Source organism: Amyelois transitella, chromosome 18 (assembly GCF_032362555.1).
Source record: "Amyelois transitella isolate CPQ chromosome 18, ilAmyTran1.1, whole genome shotgun sequence".
Lineage (NCBI taxonomy): Eukaryota > Metazoa > Arthropoda > Insecta > Lepidoptera > Pyralidae > Amyelois > Amyelois transitella.
In genome coordinates, this window is record NC_083521.1 from 7,096,272 (window position 1) to 7,111,609 (window position 15,338).

Genomic DNA, 15,338 nt, shown 5'->3' on the forward strand with positions numbered 1-15,338 from the left:
ATAATGTGGCCTTCCATTCTTTTCAAGACTCTGTCTACCCCGTGTGGTATGAAGCCGTGATCATATGTACAAATCAGGGAATAGAGACATTAAAGCTAAATACTTTATTCCTCTTTAGGTCGGAGTGGGAAGACCTAGACGATCGTATCTTGATCAAATTAACATCATTGACATCCTGGTAAAGGGTCAGGTCAAAAGTACCGAAACGTACCCGAAACCGCCGAGCTTGCATGAAGAGAGTTATGAATGTGGATGAAGCGAAGGAAGTATGCAGAGATCGTGGCAAGTGGAAAGAGGTAGTCTCTGCCTACCCCTCCGGGAAAGAGGCGTGATTTTATGTATGTATGTATGTACTTTATTTCTCTCAATATACATTTTTTCGTTTCCAGCCGGCGCAGGCGCCCACCGAGCCCTCCACCTCTACTTCTGGAGACAGCCCTGGCGAATAAGTGAACGGGCTCCCCGACACCTGACATTGACTATAGTGATATGTGAACTGGACACACGCCAAGTGAACGTGTATTTAGTTTAGACTCTTTCACCATTTGTGACTAAAAGTGTTGTGTGATGGTCTACCGTATGTCTCCAAAGATTATATGAAGTTTGTGTGGCATAGACATACAATTAACTAGACTTACATGCTTGCCTTGTTAATGTAAAGTAAGAGTCATTTTCGTGGGTTTATTTTCATACCAAAACGTAGTAACTTTTCTTGTAACGCGAATTTCCAAAATAAATTACCAACCTTTGGAAATAATGGAGCAACAATAATCATAAAATTAAAAGATAAAAAACTTTGTTTTTTTTTACTTAATTTCCTATTACAACTTTGGAAATGAAAGCGAATTTCTAGACCCATAATTTTATCATTGCTCTTCATTCAAATGGCTGTTAGTCGAAGTTTAGCAGGAAATGTGGGCATGATCAAAAGAAGAATTAAGATTGTGAGTCTAGTTAAATGTTTGTCTGTCATTACTTACTGCTTTTAAATATTCTATCCGGAAACATTATGCTAATAGTCTGTACCCTTTTTTACGTCTGTACTTCAATCAATATTTGATGTGGAAATACATTTGTGATGATGGAAAAGAATGATTAAATCGGAGAAATGATTAAACTATCGATTATTTAGAGTTCTGCCTGCGCGTACGCAGTTTTGAGTGATATTTAGTGTGTAAGATATAGAAGTTGTTTTGCTATTCTGAAATTGAGATGTTGGTTTTTTTATTAACTGGACTGAATTTTGATGATTACACTGTTTTTTTTTTCAAAAGGTCACGTATAACAGAATACATTTTTTTTTTGTTTTATGTTATGACGATGCCGTCAAAAAAATATACATATATATTTAAAGGCTTATATATCAAAGCAAAAACGTGGAATTTGAGTATATTTAAGTATTTTCATAAAGATAAAATATCTGGTGGGTATGTCTGTTTGTTTAAGGCGTTTCACAAAAAAAGGAGTATTACTTTTTTGACATCGTGTTCACGAAGAATTAATGAAAAAAGGTACGAGTATTTAATGTTAAACAGTCCAGTCAATAACTCAAAAAATTGAACAATCTGTTAGAATGGAAAACTGAAGCCTTGTATTAAATAAACTTCGAAAACAGACTAAATAAAGTACAGAATACAAAGTAAATAAATTATAAGGCGCTTCCGAGTCTTATTTGCAAATTCTATTTGTCCCATTTTTATTAATGTATTTAATTAACTTTAAATTCGATTTTTTATTACCGACAAGTTATTTTTGTTTCAAAATCTGATCTGAAGAATATCCCGCTTTTTTTTCAACTGCTAGCGGAATGTTATCATATATGTGATACACCTACTTGCAATATGTTATTTTACTCGTAATATTGTCGGATGAACTTATTTAAAATTAGATGTTAGGTAATAATATAAGTAACTATTCCATTACAATAGTCGTCGCACACGAACGTCCAACTCGGATCCATCCAGTTGCCCTTCTGTACTTTCTTTATATTGTGGTCGCTTACATTTTATATTTATACATTCACGCTTATGCGCGTGATTTACAACGCGTAATAAAATAATTTGACATATGTTGACGTTACTATTAATTCTTTACGAGCCGTCTCATATATCCATCCAAATCAATATCCATGTATAAATAAAACGTTTACATGGCCCCAGATAGTAGTAATTGAATGATGAAAGTGTATTTGCCGTGGACGTAATTTAATATGTTTTATCGACAGGGGTTCCGCCACACCTTGGAATTCGACTAGAAAAGTGATTCCCTCTTATTCGTGGTAATTCAGGGAGTTATAAAAAGGAATGTATGTACATACTTTTTTAGTAACATAACTTTTTCAGATACCGTGAGGAAAACTTACTGTAGTAACGAGTAATAATTTCCCTTCGAGGGTTGATTCCATTGTCTTTATCTATGATAGCACGATGAATCAGAAAGCGTATATATTCCACCGTATATTTTCGTAGCTATATATGTATATAGGTAATATACAGGTGATTACGCAGCTGTTTGCGCCGGGCGGAGCTCGAAGCGCCGCCCTCCGTGGATAACAGCTAACACCCACTAGACACCAGCGTCCTACTTAATTGCTATTCGCGGCCACATTTATGAGCGTGACTGTACTGTTTGATCAAATTTTCGAATTGAACGAAAATGGGTTCTTTCAGAATATACCACGCAGACATGTTTTAAAAAATTGAATTTCGAAAAGTGTATTTGCAGTCGCACAAATTTACCCTACTTAGATGATATTTTTTATATAAACCCTACATAGATGATATTTTTTTCCCATTTCGAATTAAAAGTTTACTCCCGTGTTGAATTTTTGAAAGTGCGTAATTTGAATTTAGAAAAATTTGTCAAAAATTTTAAAATAATAGCTAATAAGATTTTAAAATATTCTAATAGTGACAAAGTGTCATTGCTAGAATACAATCTTGACCTTGTCCTACTTTTTTATCAAATAACACGCATAGATATGTAACTACTTATATTGTATTTTGAAATTTTTTGGATATTCCTTATTCCGTAATTTGTGGCGAAGCCCCTTAGTAACTTAAGCAGCCCCCTTTATCTGATTTCCGTCCACGTTCCTTTATCTGATATACGATGAAATCCAATTTGGTACATTTATTCAACCACAGTTCATGGATTTCGTAATGAGGTTAAAAAACCTTAAAGTTTTTAAATTAATAGGCTATTTTACACCATGTAAAAAAATATATAAAAATGCACGTATCTTATAGATTTTGTAAAAAATAAAAGAAAAACATCGATCATTATTCATAAAAGTGCAATATGGATTTTATAATTCAATTTAAAAAATCCTCTTTTTTAATCTGTTCTTCAAAAGTCGAAAACGCTATCCGCCATGTTGGGTACTGACGTGACGTCATACTTTTAGTAAACAAATATCGAATCGAAAACATACTGATGATGTCAGGCTCTGTTTATTTTGAAATTTTAAAATTTCTATCACGTTTTTGGGTTTTTACTCTTTAATAATTTAATAGAATCATGGAAGACGGTTTTGTGAAAGCAGACAATATAAATCTACCGAGGATTAATACGTTGATGGTGGCGAAATTTTTTGCGTCCAATCCCGATTTCTGTTCTGCTGAGTTAAGATTTTTCTGGTGTTTTTATACTTGTATTCTTGCATTCAAGAACAAGACACCAACAATATGTATTGTAATTCATTATTACAAAAATCTTTTTACTTTAGTCTTACGTAGAACCGTATTGTTTACTAAAAGTATGACGTCACGAGTCAAAACAGCATGGCGGATGGCGTTTTCGCGCGAAAATACAAAATCATAAATAATAAATCGTTTTTAGAGCACTTTTCGGCTTCAAAAAATTTTAATAAAAATTCTATAGGTATAACACAGTCTCAGGATTGATTTAAAACAGTTTTCAAAAAAGAGTGTAATAGCCTATTACCTACATGAATTTTTTCGTTCCAAATTGATATTTTATTTGTAATGTAAAACACACAACCCATCTTTTCTAAATGTTGGAGGTTAATTAAATACTAATTATTGTTTGTTTAACAGACAAAAATTTAATGTATAATTTTAATAAGTAGGTATGTTGTTAAACGAAATTGTCAACGTTCGAAAAACATGTACCTAAGCTTACAATGTTTTTAGAAAGTAGCAAACCATCCATCCAATTTTTCATCCATTTTTTAATATCGATATCGCAACATCACTCGTTAAATCATCACAATGACCTTTTTTATCCGACTTAAAGGATAAATTACCTAATTATGTACATATTTCCTTATAACAATGAAAATATTTACAGTAAGTATCAGATGACGTTGATTGGATCTCATTTCGTTTTTACCGTATAACGTATTTGAAAATTTAATTTTGTTTAGAATATGTATCATGTTATGATTACATAAGTATAAATTAATAGTGATATATTTTTATGAGGGCTGTAGACAAAACAAAACGTATTTGCTAGTCGCAAAGTAAAAAAAAGAACGAATTTAGTTTTTATTTGTCCGAGTGCCCAGTGATATTATTTAGGATATTTAAATTTTGATCGTCCAATTAATACATTTGCCTAACTATAACGTCATTCTGAAATGTTTTTTAATAAAACATTTCAACATTTACCCAGTACGTAGTACATACCTACAATGATTTGTGTTCTTATCGAATAAGATGTCAGTTTTGATATTGTTAATTCACGATTACCACGATATTATTTAAAACTCTAAAGCTACGTCATTATAATAGTTTTTTGTAAATATATTGTATATAATATTAGAATTACAATTTTACTATGGTGAAGTATTGTTCCTTGAAAGGTGGCGGACGAGAGCTCAAAATTTGTTATATGGCAATTCTTAAAAATAAAGTTATTCCTGGATTGTGTATGATCACATGAGTACAAATAGGAATAATCGGTTAATCGATTATTTGTTTAATTTTACTTTTTTGACATATATTACATTCAAAATATCAACATGATCGAAATAATATAATGAAATAAATTAAATCTATTTTCAATTCATATTAAAATAAGAATTGTCTTTTTGCACATTTTGAGCGTAATTTTTCTAAGGACAAACAAATTTAGCTTCTATTTCCTTAAAATAATGTAAAAAATAAATCATTTTTGTTGATACTGGTGTAAGAACTGAAGTTTTTATTATTAATTATTATTTAGATTGTAATTGTACATTGTGAATGGATCCTAATAATTGTAAGATCTTGTAATTTCCCTTAGGCTAGTTAAAGTAGATTTGTCATTATTACTTATTTATGATCGTTAAAATGATAAGTATTTAGAAATTTAATCTTCCGCCCATCGATTCGTGGCATCACATTTTTTGATGTAGATAACTAATTGTCTTCATATTTGTCCAGTTCAACTCAACGGTCCATTAAATTTAAAGCGAGTCGGTTATTATAGCAACTGAATCACGTAATAATCAATTATAGGAAAAAAACATTTTATTGTGTTTTTAAGTTGTTTAAATTATGCTGGTACTATCAAAATTTCATTTGTTCAGCTCTTATATTGAGTCCTCTCTGGTAAATGGAGTCCGTAAATGATACACACGTAAGCATCAAAATACCTATATGGACGTTAAATGTTGAATTTGTAATTAAACTAATAAGACCATTCATACTTTTGTAAGAAATATTATGAATGGTTTAAATGCGTATTTATTTGTCAACTTTTTCGTCAATTTATTTTAATCGTGCAAATAAATATTTTATTGTATTCGATATCCGTGTATATTCGTGGACTAGTTAACAGGAACCTAACCCAGATTGGATAAGGTTTGGACTATAAATAATCTGCAAAAGATAGTTATTTCATTAATTAATAATGATAAAAAAAAATTACTTACTTTTGCTATAATAATCGAATTGTGATGTTTTCTAACATAAGTAGTGATATCGAAAAGGCCAAAGTTTTCGGAAACTGCTTTTTTAAAATAGACTAAATTAGTAATATATTTCGTCCGATTACCTGGTGCTTATTGCGTCACAGTTTTTCTAACGTAACAATTTTGAATCGTTCACGTCAGTCGAGAAAAAAAATACTTCTTCAGGTCACAAAAATGTTTAATGTTATTTACCGCTGACAAGATATTATAATAATGTCATTTGTCTTTACTCTCAAAGGCTCTACCTGTGAGATACTTCAGAGGGAAAATGATATGTAAATATTAAGACCCTGGAAAAATAAGGAAGGAAGGGCCAACTTTGTAACAATTTGTAGTAAAATCCAATAAAAATTTTTAGTCGAATTGAAGTTACGACAAAGTCTTAATCTCTAACTGACGTGAACCGCGGTTGCGGTTAAAGCTGAAATACCATTATTATTCATAGTTCATTTATTTTAACGGTTCGGAAACGGGATGCTGCAAATGTTATTGAATAAAAAAAAAATTGTGTACCTATCCTAATTTATGAATGAATTAAAAAATGTATTTATTTTGAAGTTTATATTTTGGTCGTTTTCACAATAAAATTCTACATTGACATTTACAAAATTATAGTAGGTAATATTCGTAATGAATAAATTTTGATTATGAATTTTGTATAGGTACTTTTAAAATAAATCTTGATTTTTTTTGAGTAACTGTTTCTATCGTATTTTAGCTTTAACCGGACAACATTATTTCAGTAACATTTTGTCTCTTGTACCATAAGATGCACAATACCTACTTCTAAGCGACAGTCCATCACATTAGTACCTACCTAATATTTAAAGTTAAGACTCCCCTGTAGGCGTTAAGTATACCTATGTTAGTAGTTTTCTCATACCCCGTTTTGCCTTTCTCTGCTATTACGTAATTTGATTTGGATAAATTTTTGGCAGAGTAAGGGAAATTTAGCGTTTAATTTGATCCTATACTAAAACTGAATAAAATGGAGCTACATTTTCTTTTGTTTTTTAAATATATAGTTTAACTTCTTTAGTGAAATTTCATTGAAATTAAATTATATTTTGGACATTTAAGCGAAACAACGTTGTATGGAAATTAACGCTACAGGTGACTCTTAAGATAGACTAAGGGATGTTATTTAGTACGGAAACCAGTGACTTGAAATATCATTACAATAAAAAATATATAGCTTAATGTGATGCTTTTGTGTTTTATTGCCATGAGTTCTATTACAAAACTAGCTTATGCCTCTCTCCCATGGAAATTTTCAGAAAAAAAGTTTATATCTTTGCCGTAATCTTTAAAAATGGTCCAGCCTCCATAGTATGGCACGCACAACGGCGTTTTTATCGCGCAAATACTATAGCTGTGGCGTTTCACCTCTTTACTGAAGAGCGAAATATTGTTAGCTGCTGAGGTTGTTATTTTTGGGTTTATTTATTACAAACAAAAAATATATCCCTTGCTGAAAAATGTGTTTGTCAGTTTCACGCTTCTCTTCTTGAGCAATTCTCATGAAACTTCGCACTCGTTTAGGTCGACAGGAGTAGGTTACCTACCGAGAATATTATCATAATAGTACTTACATCCTGGCAAAATCTTGGCCAAAGACGTATATAATAATTATTATCATCATACTGATATCATAAATACGAAAGTTTAGGACTATTTCAATGTCTCCCGATCTATATTTAGACACAATTCCAAATTAGGTGCGTTACTAGATGGCGCTGTCATAAAAATTGGCAACGCAAAAGGCGCTATGGTTTGTCTTTCACAATGAATTACGTTCCCTAACCACTAAAACCAAATCATACTTACCTGGCGTAGGGGATACCATGATCAGAAAGGTGGTTCCCCCAGGGCGAGGCTCTCCCATTGCACTGCGGTTGGGTTGACCCCTGCAATTATCCCTATAGTGGATAACTCGGACGCGTTATTTTTGGTAGTGGGGACTGCGTACGCGCTGTCCCCTCATCATTTAATAAATAGTGCAAATCGCAATGAAAAAATATGTATCGACTTAATTCAAAGTGGTTCTATATTTCACAATATGATTTTATTTATTTATTTATTTATTTATTCTTCATTGTAACAATTACAATTTGTAAAGTACAATAGGCGGACTTAATGCTAATAGCATTATCTAACAGTCTACCATTGGGTTAAGCAGAGAACCTTTGTGTGGGTGATAATAAAAATTTATAATAAACATACTTACTATACCATTTATACTATAAACCTATACTTAATATATACATGTAAATACCCATAAACTACACTACACATACATACATATATAAATATATATATACATATATACATTTGCAGCAGATTACATACAGAGATTATTTACTCTCTCATGACTGGGTCAGAAACAACTGGACCACGTGCGACTTAAAACTGGCGCGGCTCGGAGAAGCTTGAACGGAATCGGGAAGTGCATTCCAAAGTCTGACAGCTGTAGCAGCGAAAGAATTTGAATAGAAACCTGTACGGTGAAAAGGTGTTGCAAGGGTCAACCTGTTAGAGGAACGTAGGATTCTTTCATGGGTGGAACTTAAAAGTTGAAATTCGGATCTAAGATAATCTGGAGCTAGGGGATTATTAAGAATATTATAAAGTTGACAAAGAATATGAAGATTCCTACGTTGTCGGATGGGCAGCCACTTAAGCTGAGAACGGAATTCAGAGACATGGTCATACTTACGAAGACAGAAAATAAATCTGATGCAGTTATTGAGAAGACGTTCAAGCTTATTAAGTTGTTCTTCAGTTAGATCCAAACAACACACATCAGCATAATCAATAATGGGTATAACAAGTGTTTGTGCCAGCATTACCTTAGTTTTGACGGGAAGAAAATGTTTAAGACGTTGCAGGTAATGTAGGGACCCGTAGACCTTTCGACTGAGCTCAACGACATATGGGTTCCAGCAAAGGTTTGAATCAATAAGAAGACCGAGGTCTTTGACAGTCGGACTAAAAGGTATCGGACTGCTGTCGAACATCAGAGGTGGCGTACTATTGAGGTCTAAATTATTTATTTGATAGGCACTTCCCACTACAACCGCCTGACACTTTTTTACATTAACGTGAATCCCAAAGTTTTTAGACCACCCTAGTATAGCGTTTAAATTGTGATTTAATATGGAAATTGAACTATCTATGTCGTCTATATTAGTATGTGTATAAAGCTGCAAGTCATCTGCATAAAAATGATAAGAGCATGTTATATGAGACGAGAGAAGATTAATAAAAATAGAAAAAAGGATAGGAGATAAAATGCCGCCTTGCGGTACGCCGGCTTTCAGATCACACCAGTCGGATGTCTCCGCACCGTTGCGAACCCGCTGCCGACGACCGCGAAGATAGCTCGAGAACCAATCAATCACCGAAGGGGATACGTTGCAACGGGTTAGAATAGTTAATAAAATATCAATATCGACAGTATTAAATAAAAATTCTTAACTCTTTCATGCACCAAAATCTACTGAAAGGATTTGGTTGAAACTATATTATAAGTAGAAAGTGTAGAGGAAAGAGGTAGTCTCTGCCTACCCCTCCGGGAAAGAGGCGTGATTTTATGTTATGTTATATTATAAGTAGGTTTCACACGTGCGAAGCTGGGGTGCTCACATTATAATTAAAGTAATATTATCCTCCGGATCTGCCTCATGTTGTGATGACACGATCCAGTGCGCACGGTTCTATCAAGTCGTTCGGTATGTACTTACTTAAACGGGAAAGTATTCTACCGATGGTGTATGCCGTGCACTCGAGCATGACATGGAAAGTGATGGAATAGAGGCAATTCTGTTTACCTGCTCCTTTTGAAATAGCTGCGAATGAACAGATCAATATGGAAGACCTACAACTATAAGTAGCTAAATAGGTCTTAGTGTTCACTTGCAAATACATCTCGTTCGCTTCATATCGTACAAAGTTGTAGTAATGAACTAAGAGAATTTAACCACTACATATTATGTGGAATGGAAATGAACGCATGAAAAGTCAGTCACTTCAATTTATTTGTACAACGCCATCTGCAAATAAATGTATACAATCATTAGACTCTACTTTACTTGTTCTTTATTAGTTAGTAGGCACAAGCAGTTTTGTACAGATGGCAGCAGTTTACTGCTTGTTGGGACTAAATAATTCGGTACTCAAGTTTATACATACATATTTATCTAAGTAATAATAAAAAGCTAGCATGCCTACAATACAATATATTTTAAATGGTTGGTTTTTCCGTAGGGCCTTTCGTTCCTGAACCATCGATTCTTCTTTTTAATTTCTCAATGACAGACGTCATTGTCAATGTCCAACAAATTCAATCAATCAAAATCGAATCAACTTCTGGTTTGAGTTCAATGTTGAGTTGGTCTGGTTTGCTTGTTTATAATGTTATTGAAATAGCATTTCGTTAAATAAAAAGACATTTTCACTTTTTAAGCTTCAGTCAAATAATGCAAGAATTTTCTGGAATACCAGAGAATAAGGTAAAACTACCACTAAACGTATACTAAAACTTAATATCAATAATTTATTTCCTAACCTATTTTGCTTGGTTTGATATACTTGCAACTGTGTTTATATTCACAGAAAGATGCCAAAAGTGAACGTAGACGAAAGTATAGCTCGATACGAGCAGTATATCAATGATGTTCTCAAGGCAGATTTGCAACAACTGCAAGAAAAACTGGGACAAATCAATTCTGAAATTGCTGATCTAATTCAACAAAAACATACAATCAAAGTAATAACAGATAAAAATATGCATCCGGATGGATTTAAAACTCAAGTGAATTTAGGTTGTAACTTTTTTATGGAGGCTTCAGTTCAAGATACTTCGAAACTACTAATGAATATTGGATTGAATCATTATTTGGAATTTAATTTAGAAGAGGCTAACAAATATCTGGATGTGAGAATAAAGGCATTCGAAATCAAGGCTGAAGAATTGCAGAACAAGGGTGCAGAGACAAGAGCGCACATCAAAATGATGTTGTTTGGTATCGCTGAACTTCAGAATGAGAAAGTTGGTAAGAGTTGATGTTACTTATTGTTTTAATTTAAATTCATCACACAACTCTTGCAGTGTTTTCATCCATCATTTGAAAGAAATAATTATACCTATAGAAGAATTTGCATTGCATTATAGTTTACAGCTGTTTTGGGTTCAGCGAAGCTGTCCTAAACAACAAGGCTTGTGATAAATCTTCCTATTCTCTCATATTTGAGGTTGTGGGTTTACTGGTATGATAGAGAGAATATGAGACATTTTTGTTTGTTTGTGAACTCTTTATTGTACATAAAAAGAAATATTTACAAAGCAGTCAATGGATTAAGAAGAATATTTACAATGGCCAACTTATCCCAATTGGGATTTCTTCCAAACCAAATTATAAAGAAAATTCCATAATCACAAATGCAGCGCTCATAAAAAGCATTAAGCATCATGTCTAGTTGACAACAATGTTTGTGAATATTCTGATAGTAGCAAGCATAGTTTTAAAGGAATGTTGTGATGTGACCAGGAATGATATTATGTAAGCTACAAGTAGAATAGCACTATGTATATGTAAATTTCAACACCACTTAAGTAAAGACAAAGTTAAGTCTTTCTCTTATTTTGATAAACCATAGATAAAGCAATGGATGATGATACATGGACCTTTTCAACATTTGTGAATAACTTCATAGGGCCTGGCCAGTTGGCACATTCATTGAATAAGTCTCAATTTATTTTTGTTATTTTTAATTTAGTTAGTATTCTATAAAAAATAATAAAAAATTTAACTTAAAAATTATTTTTATTTTAATTCATGCAAATATCATTTATGTATTTTATTTATATTAATAGAAATAAAGAATAAGTACATATATTATTCATACTGTTATTATAGGGACAACACTGAAAAATTCAACTGATTTTTCTAAATGGAAACCACGGCGGTATCACTATTGTTAAACCTACAAAATAGTACAGGACTATTTAAAAAAAAAACTAAGGTAATAATAATAAGCACTCCATACCTGTAGTAGTAGTTATTTTAAAGAGCCGAGAACTACGGGGGATATGTACAGTACAGTCAACGGTGGAAAAACATGACCTTTTGTTCATAAAAATCAAAACTATAGGGACAAGTTTCTCTGCCGATAACTGTACCAATTTCCATAAAGTTAGTTACACAAAAATCAATGGATTATGATCAAGCACTTCCTTCATTACCTACTCAAGTGATCTTAAATTCTTAACAACCTCATCAGTAAGTTAAATTTTCATCTAGTGCTACTTAACAGCTTATATTGAATGTAATTAGTGTTCAAGTTGCATTCAGCTCAAAATATGCTGCCCTAGCTTATAAATTAGGCTTAATTTGAATAATTACAGTCTAGAGATGTGCGAGTTAATTGCTTGGAAACAACTTGAATTAAATTAGCATATTGGGGGAAATTAATTAGATTTTGAGGGAAGAAAGATAAGGCATGGTACACACACCTATATGTAGTAAAAAAAAAACCAGCCGTTTTATTGCTAACTGATGCTCTTATGAAAAAATATAGTGATTTATTTTGCAGGGAACTACGTAGACGTGACTTAAATATGATACAATAAAGCTTAGGTTCCACTGCGAATATTGTGAAGTTCAGATGGGAGTGGCTTCATGTAAACGCCTGACTTGCCCAATTCAAAATCGTGGTCATATGGCTGATTCCGGGTTCAACTTCTGAGAGGTGAGTCAATCAGAGGTCAATTGACGTCACGAGAGTGATGGTAGCGTCTCGTCATTGACTTTACATACATTATAGTCATGTCTACTATTCCTTGCGGGTTAGACAGAGCCAACAATCTCGAAAAGACCGAAAGGCCACGCTTACTGTATGGCTTCATAGTGGAATTGAGATTCAAATAGTGACAGGTTGCTAGCCTACAAAAGGAATTCCAAGTTTTTAAGCCTTCATTCATTTTGCCTAAATTATGTTTGATTATAATTAAGGATTATATATAGCTAGTATTATCGACAGCAAACGTTAACAATTTTTGTGATAAGGAATACTTTCCCCTTCTGCCATAGTCGAGCGAGTCGGGTAAAAATCGAGAGCTATTTTTTTTAGATTTACTTTTATTGATAGCGCCATCTATGAATGTGTTCACGAAGTGTTTAGTAAGTTGCCTTACATAAAGTAGCTTACGTTTGATTGTGCTTCTACTGTTTGATGTCGTTAGTTTGTAGTACGAGTTGTTTTGGTAGATGTCTCTGACAAAATATTAAATCAAACATTAATTTATATGTTACGTAAATTTTTATGTTACGTTTATATTAACTTAAAAATATAAATTATATTAATCCAATTTTTTTTGCACAGATTGAAGGCTCGAAGTAAGTTCAAAACTTGTGTTATGAGCTACTAACTCAACGATACTTTATTTTATAATAAAGACTTATGTATATGTAAAGATAATTATATCCAAGACCCAGATCAATCAGAATAATTATACGCGCCACATAATTTCGTATTCCTTATAAGTCCAATTTATATTTTATTTTATTGAGTACAATCACAGAATACAACACTTATCTTACGTTCTTATGTAGGTAATACACAAGTAGTATGGTTAGTGTTTGTCCGTCACTAGAAATGGACTAATTCATCTCTTTCCAATGAATGTCGTAAGTCATTCAACTACTGCAACTTTCACCATAATACAACATGGGTTAGTTTCCTCTGCAAAGGTTACGTAGATATAGGTCCCTTAGTATAAAAACCTGACTTACCCAATCTAGGAAAAATAGTCAATATGTACCCGGGCTCCTCTCTACAGCGGTTAGGTTGTAACCAGAATTAACGCCAGGAAAAGGAGGATCCAAACGACGATTATAATAAAAAGAATACCGCGAACTTCTCTACACGAGCCCTGCGCTTTTAGAGAGGGATAAAGAGTAGTACTATTAGAACGCAAAACAACTAAAAAGGCCATAGACCGTAACTCGTAGCGCGTAGAACACATTGCCTACAATATCGTAGCTCGTAGCGGACGGCCTACGCTGGAGCGTAGATCGTCTACGAAGTGCTACAATGTTCTCTTGTACTAACATGTTTCTTCTACTCTCTTTAAAGGGCTTCTAAATTTAGGATTCGTCTTTCAGGTTTATACAGGTTGTTCTAGAATTTTTTTCAATAGGAACTTAATCTACTTCTTCTGGTAGGTAGCTGAATTGTGGGTGTTTTGGTTGTAATTATGCCGCAGATTGAGACATGTGTTACACTTCTTTCTGACACAACCCATACAATTATTATTTCTTATTTTTACTGGGTAGTCAGAGCTACATTAGTTAGAAGATTCGCTGTGTGGGATAATGATTGAACTCATGGAACTGAGATTCAGGTTATAACTTATTACCCCATCTTATAAAATAAACAAATCTATGAGTTAAAAAGGGATATATAAATAAAAGGCATAATTCAAATAAAAGCTTAGCTTTATTACTCGTTATATTCACGAAGAAACATCCCTCACTGTATGAACAAGTCCTTTCTGACATTGCTATTAGATACAACTTATATCCAACTTGACCGATTAATTTCGATAATTTTGACCAACAAATTTGAACTGCCAATAAAATTTACTCTCTATTAGACGCTGCCGCGCCAATAGTTTTAATTTAGATACAATTTTTTTCACATTAACCTGTTATGTCTAATACACCAACGTGACCTACACATTCACTGACATAGACACACGCTCTTTAAATTATAAGCAATATGAGAATGTGATATTATATTAATGTATAAGTTTTAGTATTAAGAACCGTATATTAATGCGTAGTTAGGTTAGGTTAGTTCGGTGACATGCTCGTCTGAGGCTCACAGATTACAATATCCCAGCCATTAGACAAATACCGAGGAATCGTTCACAATTTTACTTTTCACCTTAAAATTGCCTTTAAATTTATCTTTATTACATCCAGAACCATATAAACATCTTTGAGTTACTTTATATATTTTTTTATCTATATAAACGGCCCCCGCCCCGCCGCCCCCACCGCTCCGGTCAAACTTTTTATTTACAAATGGTTAATGCTCCTAAACCTTTATTATCCGACACTATTCTTAAAATTAAATACAAAAAAGGCATGACATTCTAAATTTATCTAATGTCCCATTTTGTCATTGCTATAATTTACGAAATTTTGACCTTTACACCAACTTTAGAAATATTCAATACAAAAATACTCTTTTTGAATAAAATTTTATACACGACTCACTTTTTTTATATTGTAGGCGCATGGTGGGGGTGGCGGCGCGGGCGCGTACAAAGAAAAGCTTTGAGCCCCGTAACCTTAACATCATGAAATTTGTACTAAATATATCGAAACGAACAGACGCGGAACCATATCACTTA

General features: G+C 32.9%; 2 protein-coding genes and 1 non-coding gene across 4 annotated transcripts in view; all 3 read left to right on the top strand.

Moving 5' to 3' along the window:
- Positions 1-5,587, top strand: part of LOC106130043 (protein doublesex) — a 121,610-nt gene extending 116,023 nt beyond the window's left edge. For both annotated transcript variants that reach the window (XR_009657239.1, XM_013328803.2), the window contains one exon: positions 390-5,587. The gene's annotated coding sequence lies outside the window, so the exon portion shown is untranslated. The remainder of the gene's footprint in view (positions 1-389) is intronic.
- A 2,149-nt stretch (positions 5,588-7,736) lies between these two features.
- Positions 7,737-7,899, top strand: LOC132902843 (U1 spliceosomal RNA). Its single transcript, XR_009657262.1, has one exon. It is a non-coding gene; the product is annotated as a U1 spliceosomal RNA (small nuclear RNA).
- A 2,379-nt stretch (positions 7,900-10,278) lies between these two features.
- Positions 10,279-11,664, top strand: LOC106129290 (protein UXT homolog). The gene is made up of 2 exons (XM_013327808.2): positions 10,279-10,428; positions 10,532-11,664. The coding sequence occupies exon 2, from the start codon at positions 10,536-10,538 to the stop codon at positions 10,980-10,982; it is 447 nt and encodes a 148-aa protein (XP_013183262.2). The 5' UTR covers positions 10,279-10,428; positions 10,532-10,535; the 3' UTR covers positions 10,983-11,664.
- The last annotated feature ends 3,674 nt before the right edge of the window (positions 11,665-15,338 follow it).

Excerpts from the sequence above, each read along its gene's own strand:
- LOC106129290 (XM_013327808.2), top strand. The coding sequence starts at position 10,536 with ATGCCAAAAGTGAACGTAGACGAAAGTATAGCTCGATACGAGCAGTAT.